The sequence below is a fragment of the Panthera onca genome, chromosome A2 (assembly GCF_046562875.1).
Source record: "Panthera onca isolate mPanOnc1 chromosome A2, mPanOnc1 haplotype 2, whole genome shotgun sequence".
Taxonomy (NCBI): domain Eukaryota; kingdom Metazoa; phylum Chordata; class Mammalia; order Carnivora; family Felidae; genus Panthera; species Panthera onca.
The window spans coordinates 4,083,543-4,094,466 of NC_138340.1; the positions used below are offsets into that span (position 1 = coordinate 4,083,543).

A 10,924-nucleotide genomic window follows, 5' to 3' on the forward strand; every position below is an offset into this window, starting at 1 on the left:
GTGAGAGGGGGCTGCGTACACAGGAACAGCACATGCAAAGGCCCTGTGGCTAGGAAGAGTTTCTCCCATGTGGGACCCAGCAACAGCAAGAGGCTGAGTGGGTCTGGAGGTCGGAGCACAGGGGTGAGGTCAGTGCCAAGTCGGGAGCCCTGTAGAGCCAGGCCTGGAGCCCTCAGGGTGAGGCCAGCAGCCTGCAGTGGGTACCAGGGGCCATCAGGGGAAGGGACAGGCAAGTTTCTCTCACGTTCTTGGGGGCTGGCAGTAAGGCTGCTTCCACGCCGGGTGAGTCAGATGGTAGGCTGGGCAGCTGAGTCTGCTATTGTTTTGTTTCTTCTTACAACTGTTTCCCCCTTGGAGGATTCTTTCAAACCCAGTTGGGGGTGGGGGTGAGTCAGGATTTCTCTGCCAACAAACAGCCGATACCGTGCGAGCAGCTCCTGGCCCAGGCACTCCTTCCCCGGGCAGGTGGGGAAACAGGCCCAGAGAAGGACAAGGATCCCCAAGGCCTTTCGGTGGAGGACTGTGGGCTTGGCCCAGAGGCGGGGGGTTCTGGGATCCCAGGAGCGGACTCCTCCCCGTAGCTTCGTGGGTCTTCTGCTGGCCCTGCAGTCTCATGAGAGCCAACAGGTGGTGTTTGGGCCACCACGCCGTCCCCAGCGTGCTGACGATCGATCGGAGGTGTTCAGTCAGTGACTGCGATTCACCAGCCCAGCAGCTTTGGAAAACGCCCCCGAGGTCATGCTCAGGGCATGAGAGAGGTTCCTTTCTGATAGGGGGTGTGAGAGACAGAGAGAGATAAGCAGCCAGAGATGTGGGGAGAAAGAGAGGCAGGGAGACAAAGATAGAGACGAAGGGAGAGACCCAGATAGAGATCTTGGAGGGAGGCAGAGATAAAGACACACGGTGGGGGGGAAAAAAAGAGAAAAGAGAAAAAGGAAAAAAGGTGGAAAAAGAAAAGAAAAAAAGAGAAAGAAAAAAAGAGAAAAAAGCAGTGAAATGAGACACAGAGATGGATGGATGGATGGATGGATGGATGGATGGATGGATGGAAAGTGTGTGTGTGTATGAGGACCACCACTCACCTGAATAGGAGACATTGTGTGAATTGTAAAAAAGTATCCCCTTCCTGGGGCCCTCTCACCCCTCAGCTGGGTGCTTTTGTGCAGTGAACAACCTGTCCCGCCGTCTGTGGCAGCTGGAGCAGGGTCTGTCTTGATCTCTCTAGCAGCCAGCACGGGGCCAGGCACACGGAGTACGCTCAGTACGTGCCCAGTGAACAAAGGAACAGACTCAGCGAATGCCAAGACCTGGCTGGGCGTCGCGGAGGGAGTGGGGCAGAGAACCAGCTCCGGGAGTCTGGGCGCCGGCAGCTTCTGGCTGGGCGACTGATGCCTCCTCTGGGAACCGCCTGGATTTACTCGCCGCCCCGGAACCCCCTCCCCGGCCCGGAACTCTGGGAGCACAAACCAAGCGGGCAGCCAGGGCGGGAGGTAGCCCCTCCCCGGGACGCGCTGGGCCCCCGCGGGAGGCGGTGGCTGCCAAGTCTCACTCGAAACTCCTTGCCGCCCAGACTTGCTCCTGGGGTGGAGCCAGGAGCCTGAGAGGCCCCGGGGGCGGGGGTGGGGGGAGGGACCAGGCCTCCCCTCTTTTCACAGCCCAGAGAGGGGTGACCCGGGCGACCTGGTTGGGGTCAGCCAGAATAGGAGTCGAGGGAAAAGGTGTTCCTGGGGAGGGCAGAGCTTGCACGGTCCTGGAGGGGAGGCCGAGACAGGCACTCCTGGGCAGAAGCCCCAAGACCAAGTTAGGGAACTTGAGCTTGACCTGTTTTCACGTAATCTTTATTCATGCACACGCGAAGAGGGCCCTTCTCTGCCCGGTCCCAACCTGCTGATGTGATCCCGGGGCCCCAGGCAGGATCTGTCAGGCTGGGAGGAGGGAGACACCCCCTAGTTCCATGCATGAAGCCCATCCCCGTGGGATTGGAGGCTGCAGGACCCGGAGGCCGACTGGGAGCACGGCAGAGCGCGCACAGCGGTGAGGCATTCGTGCGAGGACCTCGAGAGTGTAGGAGCGTGCCAGGTGGAACAGACCAGAAAGGGCATTCTGGGCACAGAGTGTGCACATGCAAAGGTCTGGAGCCGTGTCATTCCCAGGCAGGTGCCAGAACTGCGCCCGAGTGGGCAGTGACCCTACAGGCCTCAAGGGGTCAGGGCTGGACCAGAGAGAGACCTAGGGTAACAGAAGCCCAGAGGGAAACGGAGACTCTTCGTGGAGGATCAGAAATGGCCGCATGAACAAGGGGGCGTTGTAGCTGGGCTTTGCAGGATGACTAGGAGTTTGCCAAACAGAGAGGGCAGGGCATGCCAGCTGGAGGGGGGGCGGAATTCCAAGCCCATGCTGACGGAGTAGCAGGAGAAAGGAGGACCCGAGGGGCAGAATCAGGCGGTGTCAGGTTTCTCCAGATCCGAGGTCGCGGTGGCCACGCAAGGGCAAACCACACTGTAGGATGATTTCACGGAGCTCTGCCAGCCTTGCCAGGCCTGGAGCCTCCTCAGAGTCCTGCCGGCTCCAGCCACTGTCCCCTCTCCTTCCTGGGTCACAGGCTCTGTCCATTTTAGTCCATGACGACATGCGGTGGGGGCACCGCTTTCTGCATGTGGCTCTGGGACCTCAGGCCAGGCTTGTGCCTCCCTGCAGCTCCGTTTCCCCATCTGGAAAACGGGAACGCGGGGAGCTGCTTTCGTCGCTCTTTGCGTTCGCCTCAGGACTGGGAGGCATCCAACAAACCAAGTGAGGAAGGAAGAAAAGTGGTAACAGGAAGAAAGGGAAGGAGGGGGAGAGACGGGAGACGGGAGGGGAGGAAGGGAGGAAGGGGGAAGGGAGAGGCTTTGAACCCCTCCTCCAGGCGACCGGCCTCGGCCAGGTCCAGCATTACTATCTCAGAACACGCCTGAGCTGTCGAGGCTTAAGAAATGGGGGGTGATTTGCATGTGATTTGCATAGTGTTTGTTAAATGTCAAAACGGCCTGAAACGCTCCCTCCCCCCTCCCTGCCGCCGCCGCCGCCCCCCACCTTCAGTCAAGAAGCAGGAAACCCTCCCCCTCCTCCATCAGGGACCTCCGCCTGGGCTGGGACCCCTCAGTTCAGGGGCTGCTGCTGGGGCAGCCGCCCCGAGAAGGATGACCTCGGACACTCCCTCTGTAAAACGGGCCATAATCCCAGCCACCACCACGCGTGGTCCGTCTCCAGTAAGTCGAGGCCGGCCGAGGATGGGGCACCGACTGGGGCACGCAGTGGGGGCCGAGGAGTGGAGCTGGGTGGTCCCCAAGAGCCCCCTCCCTTCCTGTCCAGCTGGGGCCCAGCCTTCTACCCAGAGGGTCCTGTCCCCAGAGTTCCCACACCACGTCGCCTGGAATGCCCCCGTGATCACCGCCTGTGCCTCATGGCTCTATGCGGCCCAGCACCCCCCAACCCCACCCACCATTCAACCAGAGCCCTTCAGACCCAACGGGGAGACCCCGTGTAAGGGACAAGGCAGTGGGATTCAGGGGAAGGAGGACACCGCGGAGGGAGTGGGCACCATTGCGGGGGTGAGAGGGCTGGGGTCCCCCCAGTCTCCACCTGTAGCCATTTGAGATTTCGCCAGTAACTGGCTGCACCCTCGGGCCCCCACGCAAAGGCCGTTCGCAGTACAGGGGGCTTGGGGTGGGCCCCAAGGAGGACAAAGTGCTCACTGACTGGTGAGAAGGGAATCCGAGAAGACGTCCCGGAGGAGGCTGCAATCTCAGGTGAGCTGGAGTGGCCGAGAGGAGCAGGAAAGGTGCTTCAGGCAGGGGGCACAGCTTGGGCAAAGGTGTGGCCGAGAGAACGTCCAAGGTGAAGGGATGACGTCCTCGCGCGCCTCGCCTCTCCCCTCTGTGGGTCTCTTCGGATCATACCCTCTGGCTGCACACGTTGGAGGCCCCCAGGGGGGAGCCATGGCCTCGGGGTCACACAGGCTCCTCCCTGCTGCCTGGGCTGGAGCAGCAACATCCCAGGTGGGCGTCAGGGACTGGGCCTCCCCCTGGGTGTGATCAGGTGTGTCTGGGGCAGCAGGCATCAGCTGGTCAGGCCGGGACGTCACCGCATGCCCCCAGGAGCCCGGAACTTGCAAGAGCAGCAAGGAGGGAACAGAACAATTTCAATCCAGGCCCGTGGAAAGGTGAAACACCAGCTGTCTGGCCAGTTTTCCTTCTTCCCTTTCCCTAACATCCTCGACTTGGCGGGTGACGCATGTAGCCCTCTCCTTCTTCCCGCTGGCCCCGGTGCCTACCGGGAGGCAGGGACACAGGGATGGCAGGAGCCTGGCTGTTTGGAGCCCCCTGGTGACCGTCTCAGGAATTGCAGGCAAAGTGCAATTCAACCGACCCTCTTTGACCCGATCCCACTTTTGCCTCCTAAGAAGCCCAGCGAGGAGTGCTTTGCCCGAGGTCACACAGCAAGTCGGGGCAACATCATTCCTGCTAGCTAGGGGCAACAGATGTTGGTCTACCGGTAAGTGAGAGAGTAAGGCCCACGTCCTTACCCAGGGGGCAAAAATCATGAGGGTGTGCCGTGGGGTGAGAGTCAACAGAAGTGAGTCCCTTCTCTCTGGGCCTCAGTTTCCACATCTGTGGTCTCTACACTCTACAGTGTCCTTTCTGTATTAGGGACAGAGGCATCTGGCCGGCTTAGTCGGTACAGCGACCCTTAATCTCAGAGTTGTGAGTTTGAGTCCCACATGGGGTGTAGAGGTTACTTAAGAAAAAAAAAAATCTTTTGGACGCCTGGGCGGCTCGGTCAGTTAAGCGGCTGACTCTTGGTTTGGCTCAGGTCACTATCCTGCGGTTTTGTGAGTTCGAGCCCCGCGTCCGGCTCCGTGCTGACAGCGTGGAGCCTGCTTGGGATTCTCTCTCTCCCTCTTTCTCTGCCCCTCATGCTGTCTCTCTCAAAATAAATAAGTAAACTTAAATAAATAAAAAAGGAAATCAATCTTTAAAAAAAAAAAAAAAACAGTACTGGAGACTTACCCAGAGTGAAGTCGGGGCTCCTGCCCCAGCCTGCTCCCTCAGCCGTCACCTCCAGTCCCCTTGGTCACGCCTCCACCTCCACCAACTACCTGAAAGACGGGGACAGGAAGACACATGTGGCAGGCCAAATGCAGCCCTCATCTTGGCACTCACGGCCGTGATCTGCTCAACGTCCCGCCAACGCATCTTCAAGAACCCGCCCAGGACTCACCTCCCCCCCCCCCCCCCCGCCACTTCCAGGCACTGCCAGGGCTCCGGGAAGATGTGCTAAGCAGCCCCTGAACAAATATTTGTTGAGGACCTACTATGTGCCGGGCACTGAACTGGGAACACGGCAGAGAGCAGGAGGGACAATAGAGTGTTCATCGAGTTTACAGCCTGGGGGAGGAGATGAGGTGAAAAAACTGATGAAACCTAAAGAAGTCAGCTGCCGATAAGTGCTAGGGAGAGAGACAGAGCAGGGGTGGGGGGTGGGCCCTGTCAGCGGGATGCAATTTTAAACCGGGTCATCAGGGAAGACTGAACTGTGACGATACCCGAACTAAGGCCTGAAAGCGCTGAGTAAGGGAGGAGGGCAGGTGGAAAGCATTCCAGGCGGATGGAACAGCCAGTGTAAAGGCCCGGAGGCAGGACCCTGCCTAGAGTGTTGGAAAAACAGTGAGTTGGCTCTCTCGTAGTTCAGTCTCCACCACCTGGACCTCTGCCCTGGTCCCCAGGTTTCTGCCCTCAACCCCCCCCCCCCCAGTCTGTGCTCCCTGCAGTGGACACCAGAGGGCGCCTGAGTAGAGCCTCCTTTCCTCTGCCCACCGCCCTCCAGGGTTCCCATCTCCTTCAGTAAAAACCCAAGTCCTCCATGAGGTCCCCCAAGGTCCTCCATGATCTGCCTCCACCCCTCCATGGCCACCCCTCCTCCCTCTCTCCCCCTCGCTCACTCTGCTCCAGTCACATAGGCCTCCTCGCTGTTCCTCCAACACACCAAGCCTGGTCCTGCCCCAGGGCCTTTGCACGAACTGTGCCCTCTGCCCAAACTTTCCTTTGCCTGCATATCCACTTGATTCCCTCCCTCACCTCCATCAAGACTTTACTCAAACTGTCATCTCCTCAGTGAAGCTGTCCCTACAACCCTGTTTAAAATGACAACCCACAGGGGGCACCTGGGTGGCTCCATTGGTTAGGCACCAGACTTCAGCTCAGGTCATGGTCTCACAGTTCGTGGGTTTGAGCCCCACACGGAGCTCTGCACTGAGAGTGTGGAGCCTGCTTGGGATTCTCTCTTTCCCTCGCTCTCTGCCCCTCCCCCACCTGCACTTTTTCTCTCTCTCTCTCTGTCTCAAAAATAAATACACTTAAAAAATAAAATAAGAGGGGCGCCTGGGTGGCTCAGTCGGTTGAGCGTCCGGCTTCGGCTCAGGTCATGATCTCACAGTCTGTGAGTTCGAGCCCCGCGTCGGGCTCTGGGCTGACAGCTCAGAGCCTGGAGCCTGCTTCTGATTCTGTGTCTCCCTCTCTCTCTGCCCCTCCCCTGCTCATGCTCTGCCTCTCTCGGTCTCGAAAATAAATAAAAACATTAAAAAAAAAAAACAACAATGTTCCTAAAAAAAAATAAAAAAAATAAGAAAAAATAAAACAAAATAACATAACATAACATAAATAAAATAAAATAAAGTAAAATAAAATAAAATAAAATAAAATAAAATAAAATAAAATAAAATAAAATAAAATAAAATAAAATAAAATAAAATCAAAACAATCCTTGGGGCACCTGGGTGGCCCAGTCAGTTAACCCTGTGACTCTTGATTTTGGCTCAGGTCGTGATCTCACGGCTCATGAGTTCAAACCCTGCGTTGGGCTCCACGCTATCCGCCCAGAGATTCTCTCCCTCCCTCTCCCTCTGCCACTCACCACCCCCCTCAAAATACATAAAATAAACATGTAAAATGACAGCCCCCATCCCTCCACTCTCGAATCACCCCACCCCTGAGACCCTCCTTCCAGAGGGCCCGGGGAAGGCGGCTGTCCCCGCAACCTGGAGCCTCCAGGACCGGCTTCTGAGGCTCCCGCTCTCAAAGCATCACCCCAGGCTTGCAGATCAAACCTTAAGGGCCAAACCTGGCAAGTGTGACCTCCGTAAACCACGGTTACACATCTGGCTTCAGTCCATCCCCTGCCCACACTTGCAAGCCGGCCTCTGCCCTGGGACCAACCCCTGCCCACGTCTACGACCTCCTTGTCCCTCTTGCCACACGGCAGCCTTCACCGTCTCCCGGAGCCGCCCCAGGCCTCTCCGTGTGCGTGCCTGTCCCAGATGCCCTTCTGCGCAGACCCCTCCTTGGGCAGAGACGCCCCTTTGGAAAACTCGGATGGCCGGGTCAGAGTGCTGGCAAAGAAGCGTGTGGGCAGGACTGTGGGGGGTGGCACGGAAGGCAGAGAGACGCAGAGAGACGAGAGGGTCACACAGGCACAAGCGGCGGAGACGGCCACGGACAGAGGGACGGAGACCGGAAGAGTGACCGGAAGTGAAACACACAGGGCCAGCGCCACTGAGAGAGGAAGGAGACTGGGGCGGAGGGGCAGGTCAGAGGGAGGGGGCAGAGCCAGAGAAGAGGCGTCGCGAAGGGGGGCCAGGCCCCTGCGTGCCGGCCTCCCGCCTCCTGGCAGCTGCTCCCCACAGCCGCCGGCGCTCAGGCCCCGGAGGGGCCCTGCGCCCGCCTCCCGGCCCCGGGACCCCGGCCCCCGCGCCCCACCGGGGACCCCAGCCCGCGGCCCTCCCGCCTCCTTGCAGCCCCCGCCCCCCAACCCCCGCCCGGTCCTCCCGCCTCCCCCCGCCCCGGGACCCCCCGCCCCGCCACCTGGGGTCGCTGACGAGCAGCAGCACGGAGCCGTCCTGCAGGCGCACGTCGCGCACCGTCTGGTGGTCGTCCAGCCGCCGCGCGTTGTAGTAGAAGGTGCGCTTCCAGGAGCACACGCCCTGGCCCACGAGCTGCGCGCGCAGGTCGCTGAGCGTGTCGCGCGGCCGCACCGTGAGCGGCAGCAGCAGCGCCTCGTCCGCCAGGTGCACCTTGATGTGGTAGCGCTTCCAGCGCGACAGGCCCCGCCGCAGCCCCTCCATGGCGCCCGCCCGGCGCTCCGGCCCCGGCCCGGCCGCCCGCCCGCCCCCGCGCCCGCGCCCGCGCCCGCCCGTCCAGGCACGCCCGGCGAGCGGGCGGGGGCCCCGGAGGGCGGGACGCGGCGGCGGCGGCGGCGGCGCCCGGCCGGGGCCCCTCGCCGCCGCCCCCTCGCTCCGGCGGGGACGCGCCCCGGACACCTGCGCGCCAAGGGCGCCCCGAAAGGAGCGCGTCACGCGGATGAGTCCGGACGCACACGCGAGGCGTCGGCCCGAGGGGAGGGAAGGGAGCGAGAGGGGAGCCTGGCGGGCCATCTTAGACCGAGGCGAGGGTCAAGGGAGGCGTCTCAGAGGAGGCGGCGTCTGGACCGAGCCGTGAAGGACGAGGGGGGCGCGCCGGCCCTGGGAAGGGGCCTCCTGCGGGCGGAGGCGGGAGCGGCCAGTGCAAAGGCCCCGGGGCAGGGTCCCGACCCGGCCGCCGCCGGAGGAACAGGGCGGCGGAGGCCTCTGGCTGGAGCGGTGGCGGGGCGGGGGCAGGAGGGAGGGAGGTTAAACAGACAGGCGAGGGGGGAGGGGAGGAAGACTTGGGCTTTTACTCCGAGGGAGATGGGACCCCTGGAAGGCTGCGGGCAGTGGAAGGAAGTGACTGGAGTTTACGCTTGTTACCCGTTTATTCCCTTATTTCCTTCGAGACACATACAGCAAGCACCTAGTCTGGGTCTGGGCTGGTCTGGGCAGCGCTGGGCAGCAGAGAAGTCTCAACCTAGGGTCCTGCCCTCGGAGGTCTCCCAGTTGGGGAGGTGGGGACACAGAGCAGGACACAGACACTCCCGGCCCTGTGCACTCAGGGCTTAAGAAGTAGGAGCTCCCAGGCTGGGAAAGGCCAGGAGGTGGGGATGGCTTCCCAGATGGGTGGGCATTGGAGCTTGGGCTTTGGCAGATGAGTAGGAGTTCAACGCTCCCACTAAGGAGGCACCTGCCCACGGTCACCAACTATTAGTTCAATGTGTGCCTAGTGGGGAGAAACGGGAGTCAAGACTTACGGCCAGTATCAGCCACAAGAGGCTGTGAGCAGGGGATCGCCTACCCCCAATTCCTTGTTTGTTCTCTCCCCCCCACCCCCCCACCTTGCAATCCCTTTCTCAGGCCCAGCTGGCCTCTGCAGTCCCACTGATCCAAGCGCCCTCTTCCCAAAAGCCTTCCCTGATTGCTGCCTGCCCCTACCCACTGTCATACCTACCAGGCCAGGACAGAACTGACCGGTTCTGGTATCTAGGATTCTGGCTTGACCTCAATGACTCTAAGTCTGTACTTAGAAGCCAGTTTCACTGGGCTCCCTGGGAAGTCCTGCTCTAGCAGTGGCTGGGAGGGCAGGAGGAAGGGAGGGAGGAGGAGGAGGAGGGAGGGAGGGAGGGAGAGAGGCTGAGGCCAGCACAAGACAGAGTGTGGGCTCCAATCCTGACCCTGCCTCTTGGAAGTTCCTGAGGAAGGAACGTACCCTCCCTGGTCCCGGAGGTCCCCATCTATCCAGTGGGAATTGCTATGAGGATAAGTTGCTGGGGGTGAAGTACTTAGAATATTCCTGAAGCATAGTCGCCCACTAATTGGCTATGCTGAGGGAGTAGTCACAGAGAAGGGCAATTTGACTCCTCCAAGAAAAGCAGATGAAAACAAAAATAGCAAACAGGAATGTCACCTGCTCAGTGACAGATGGGGTTCCAGGTATAGGATTTAAAAAGAAAGAAAGAAAAAAAATCTTCTCTTAATTGTCACCTGGTGCGATCATCTCCCATTTTACAGATGAGTAAACTGAGGCCTAGAGAGGCTGAGTGACTTCTCTGAGGATACACAGTGAAAAATGGCAGAACCAGAACCCTAGCCAAGGGCTCGCTGGCCACCTAACTTCATGAATCACGCCACTGTGCACTTGCTACCCAGCGTGTTACACAATCATCGGATTTCAGATGCAGATTTTAAAAGTGCCTAAAAGCAAAATAAATTTCAGGTGGGTCCCCATCCCCTGAATGTGCCTGCCCCGTGGAAAAAAAAAAAAAAAAAAAGAGAGAGAGAGAGAGAGAGAGAGAGGGACAGAGGCTATAAGACTACTAGAAGAGAACATGGGAGTTCAAAATAATAACAATCCCAGTGTGTTGAAGCATGACATTAAGCCTGAAGCCTTTAATTAAAAGATTAGTAATTGGTGGCATACAAATATAAAATTCCTGCGTGTGCCCGCGTGTGCACACACACATCACACATCCTAGGTCAATAGACAAAGTTAGGAAAACCTTTCCAAGACATGCTAGATGAAAAGCTGATTTCCTTAATATGTAAAAAGCTCCCAGAAATCAATAAGTAAGGGCCAACAACCCAACAGAAAAAGCAGCAAAAGACAGTCTTTGGAAAGGAAATATGCATGTCTTCTAAGCATATGAACGGAGCCTCTTTTCACTCACAGTAAACGAAATGTAAAATGAAACTACCATGAAATACCCTTTTAAAAAAAAAAATGAAATCTATCGAGTTGCTAGAAATGAAGAAGTTTGATCGTTGACCATGTTGCCGGACCCAGCTTTGGGAGAAGGGCAGGCTCACGCCTTGGGGTGCGCAGTGCGAAATGGCATAATCTCTCTAGTGACAGCTACTGAAATGACAAACCAGCCGTATGTCCCTTCTGGCAGTCTCTCCATGGGCCCGAGGGCAGATTATCGCGCAAGCGCTGAGCCATTTACGCGTAACCTGCAGCAAACTGTGAGGCCGAGCCCATAGGTC

The 10,924-nt window shown here is 58.7% G+C and overlaps 1 protein-coding gene across 3 annotated transcripts; it reads right to left on the reverse strand.

The window, feature by feature from the left end:
- Positions 1-1,804: 1,804 nt before the first annotated feature.
- Positions 1,805-8,222, reverse strand: TINCR (TINCR ubiquitin domain containing). Of its 3 annotated transcripts, none has more exons than XM_081791386.1 (4): positions 7,899-8,222; positions 5,350-5,426; positions 5,049-5,133; positions 1,805-4,146 (listed from the first exon to the last, which is right to left on the reverse strand). In XM_081791386.1, the coding sequence occupies exons 1-2, from the start codon at positions 8,156-8,158 to the stop codon at positions 5,420-5,422; spliced, it is 267 nt and encodes an 88-aa protein (XP_081647512.1). In that variant the 5' UTR covers positions 8,159-8,222; the 3' UTR covers positions 1,805-4,146; positions 5,049-5,133; positions 5,350-5,419. The 3 variants fall into 3 exon arrangements, 2 of the variants coding, with proteins under 2 accessions (XP_081647512.1, XP_060485924.1); XR_014136176.1 differs by lacking the exon at positions 7,899-8,222 and adding an exon at positions 7,273-7,762 and having other exon boundaries at positions 1,806-4,146; XM_060629941.3 differs by lacking the exon at positions 5,350-5,426 and having other exon boundaries at positions 1,806-4,146; positions 5,049-5,137.
- Positions 8,223-10,924: the final 2,702 nt, after the last annotated feature.

What these genes read in the sequence shown, in the direction of transcription:
- TINCR (XM_081791386.1), bottom strand. Translation starts at nt 8,158, where the DNA reads ATGGAGGGGCTGCGGCGGGGCCTGTCGCGCTGGAAGCGCTACCACATC.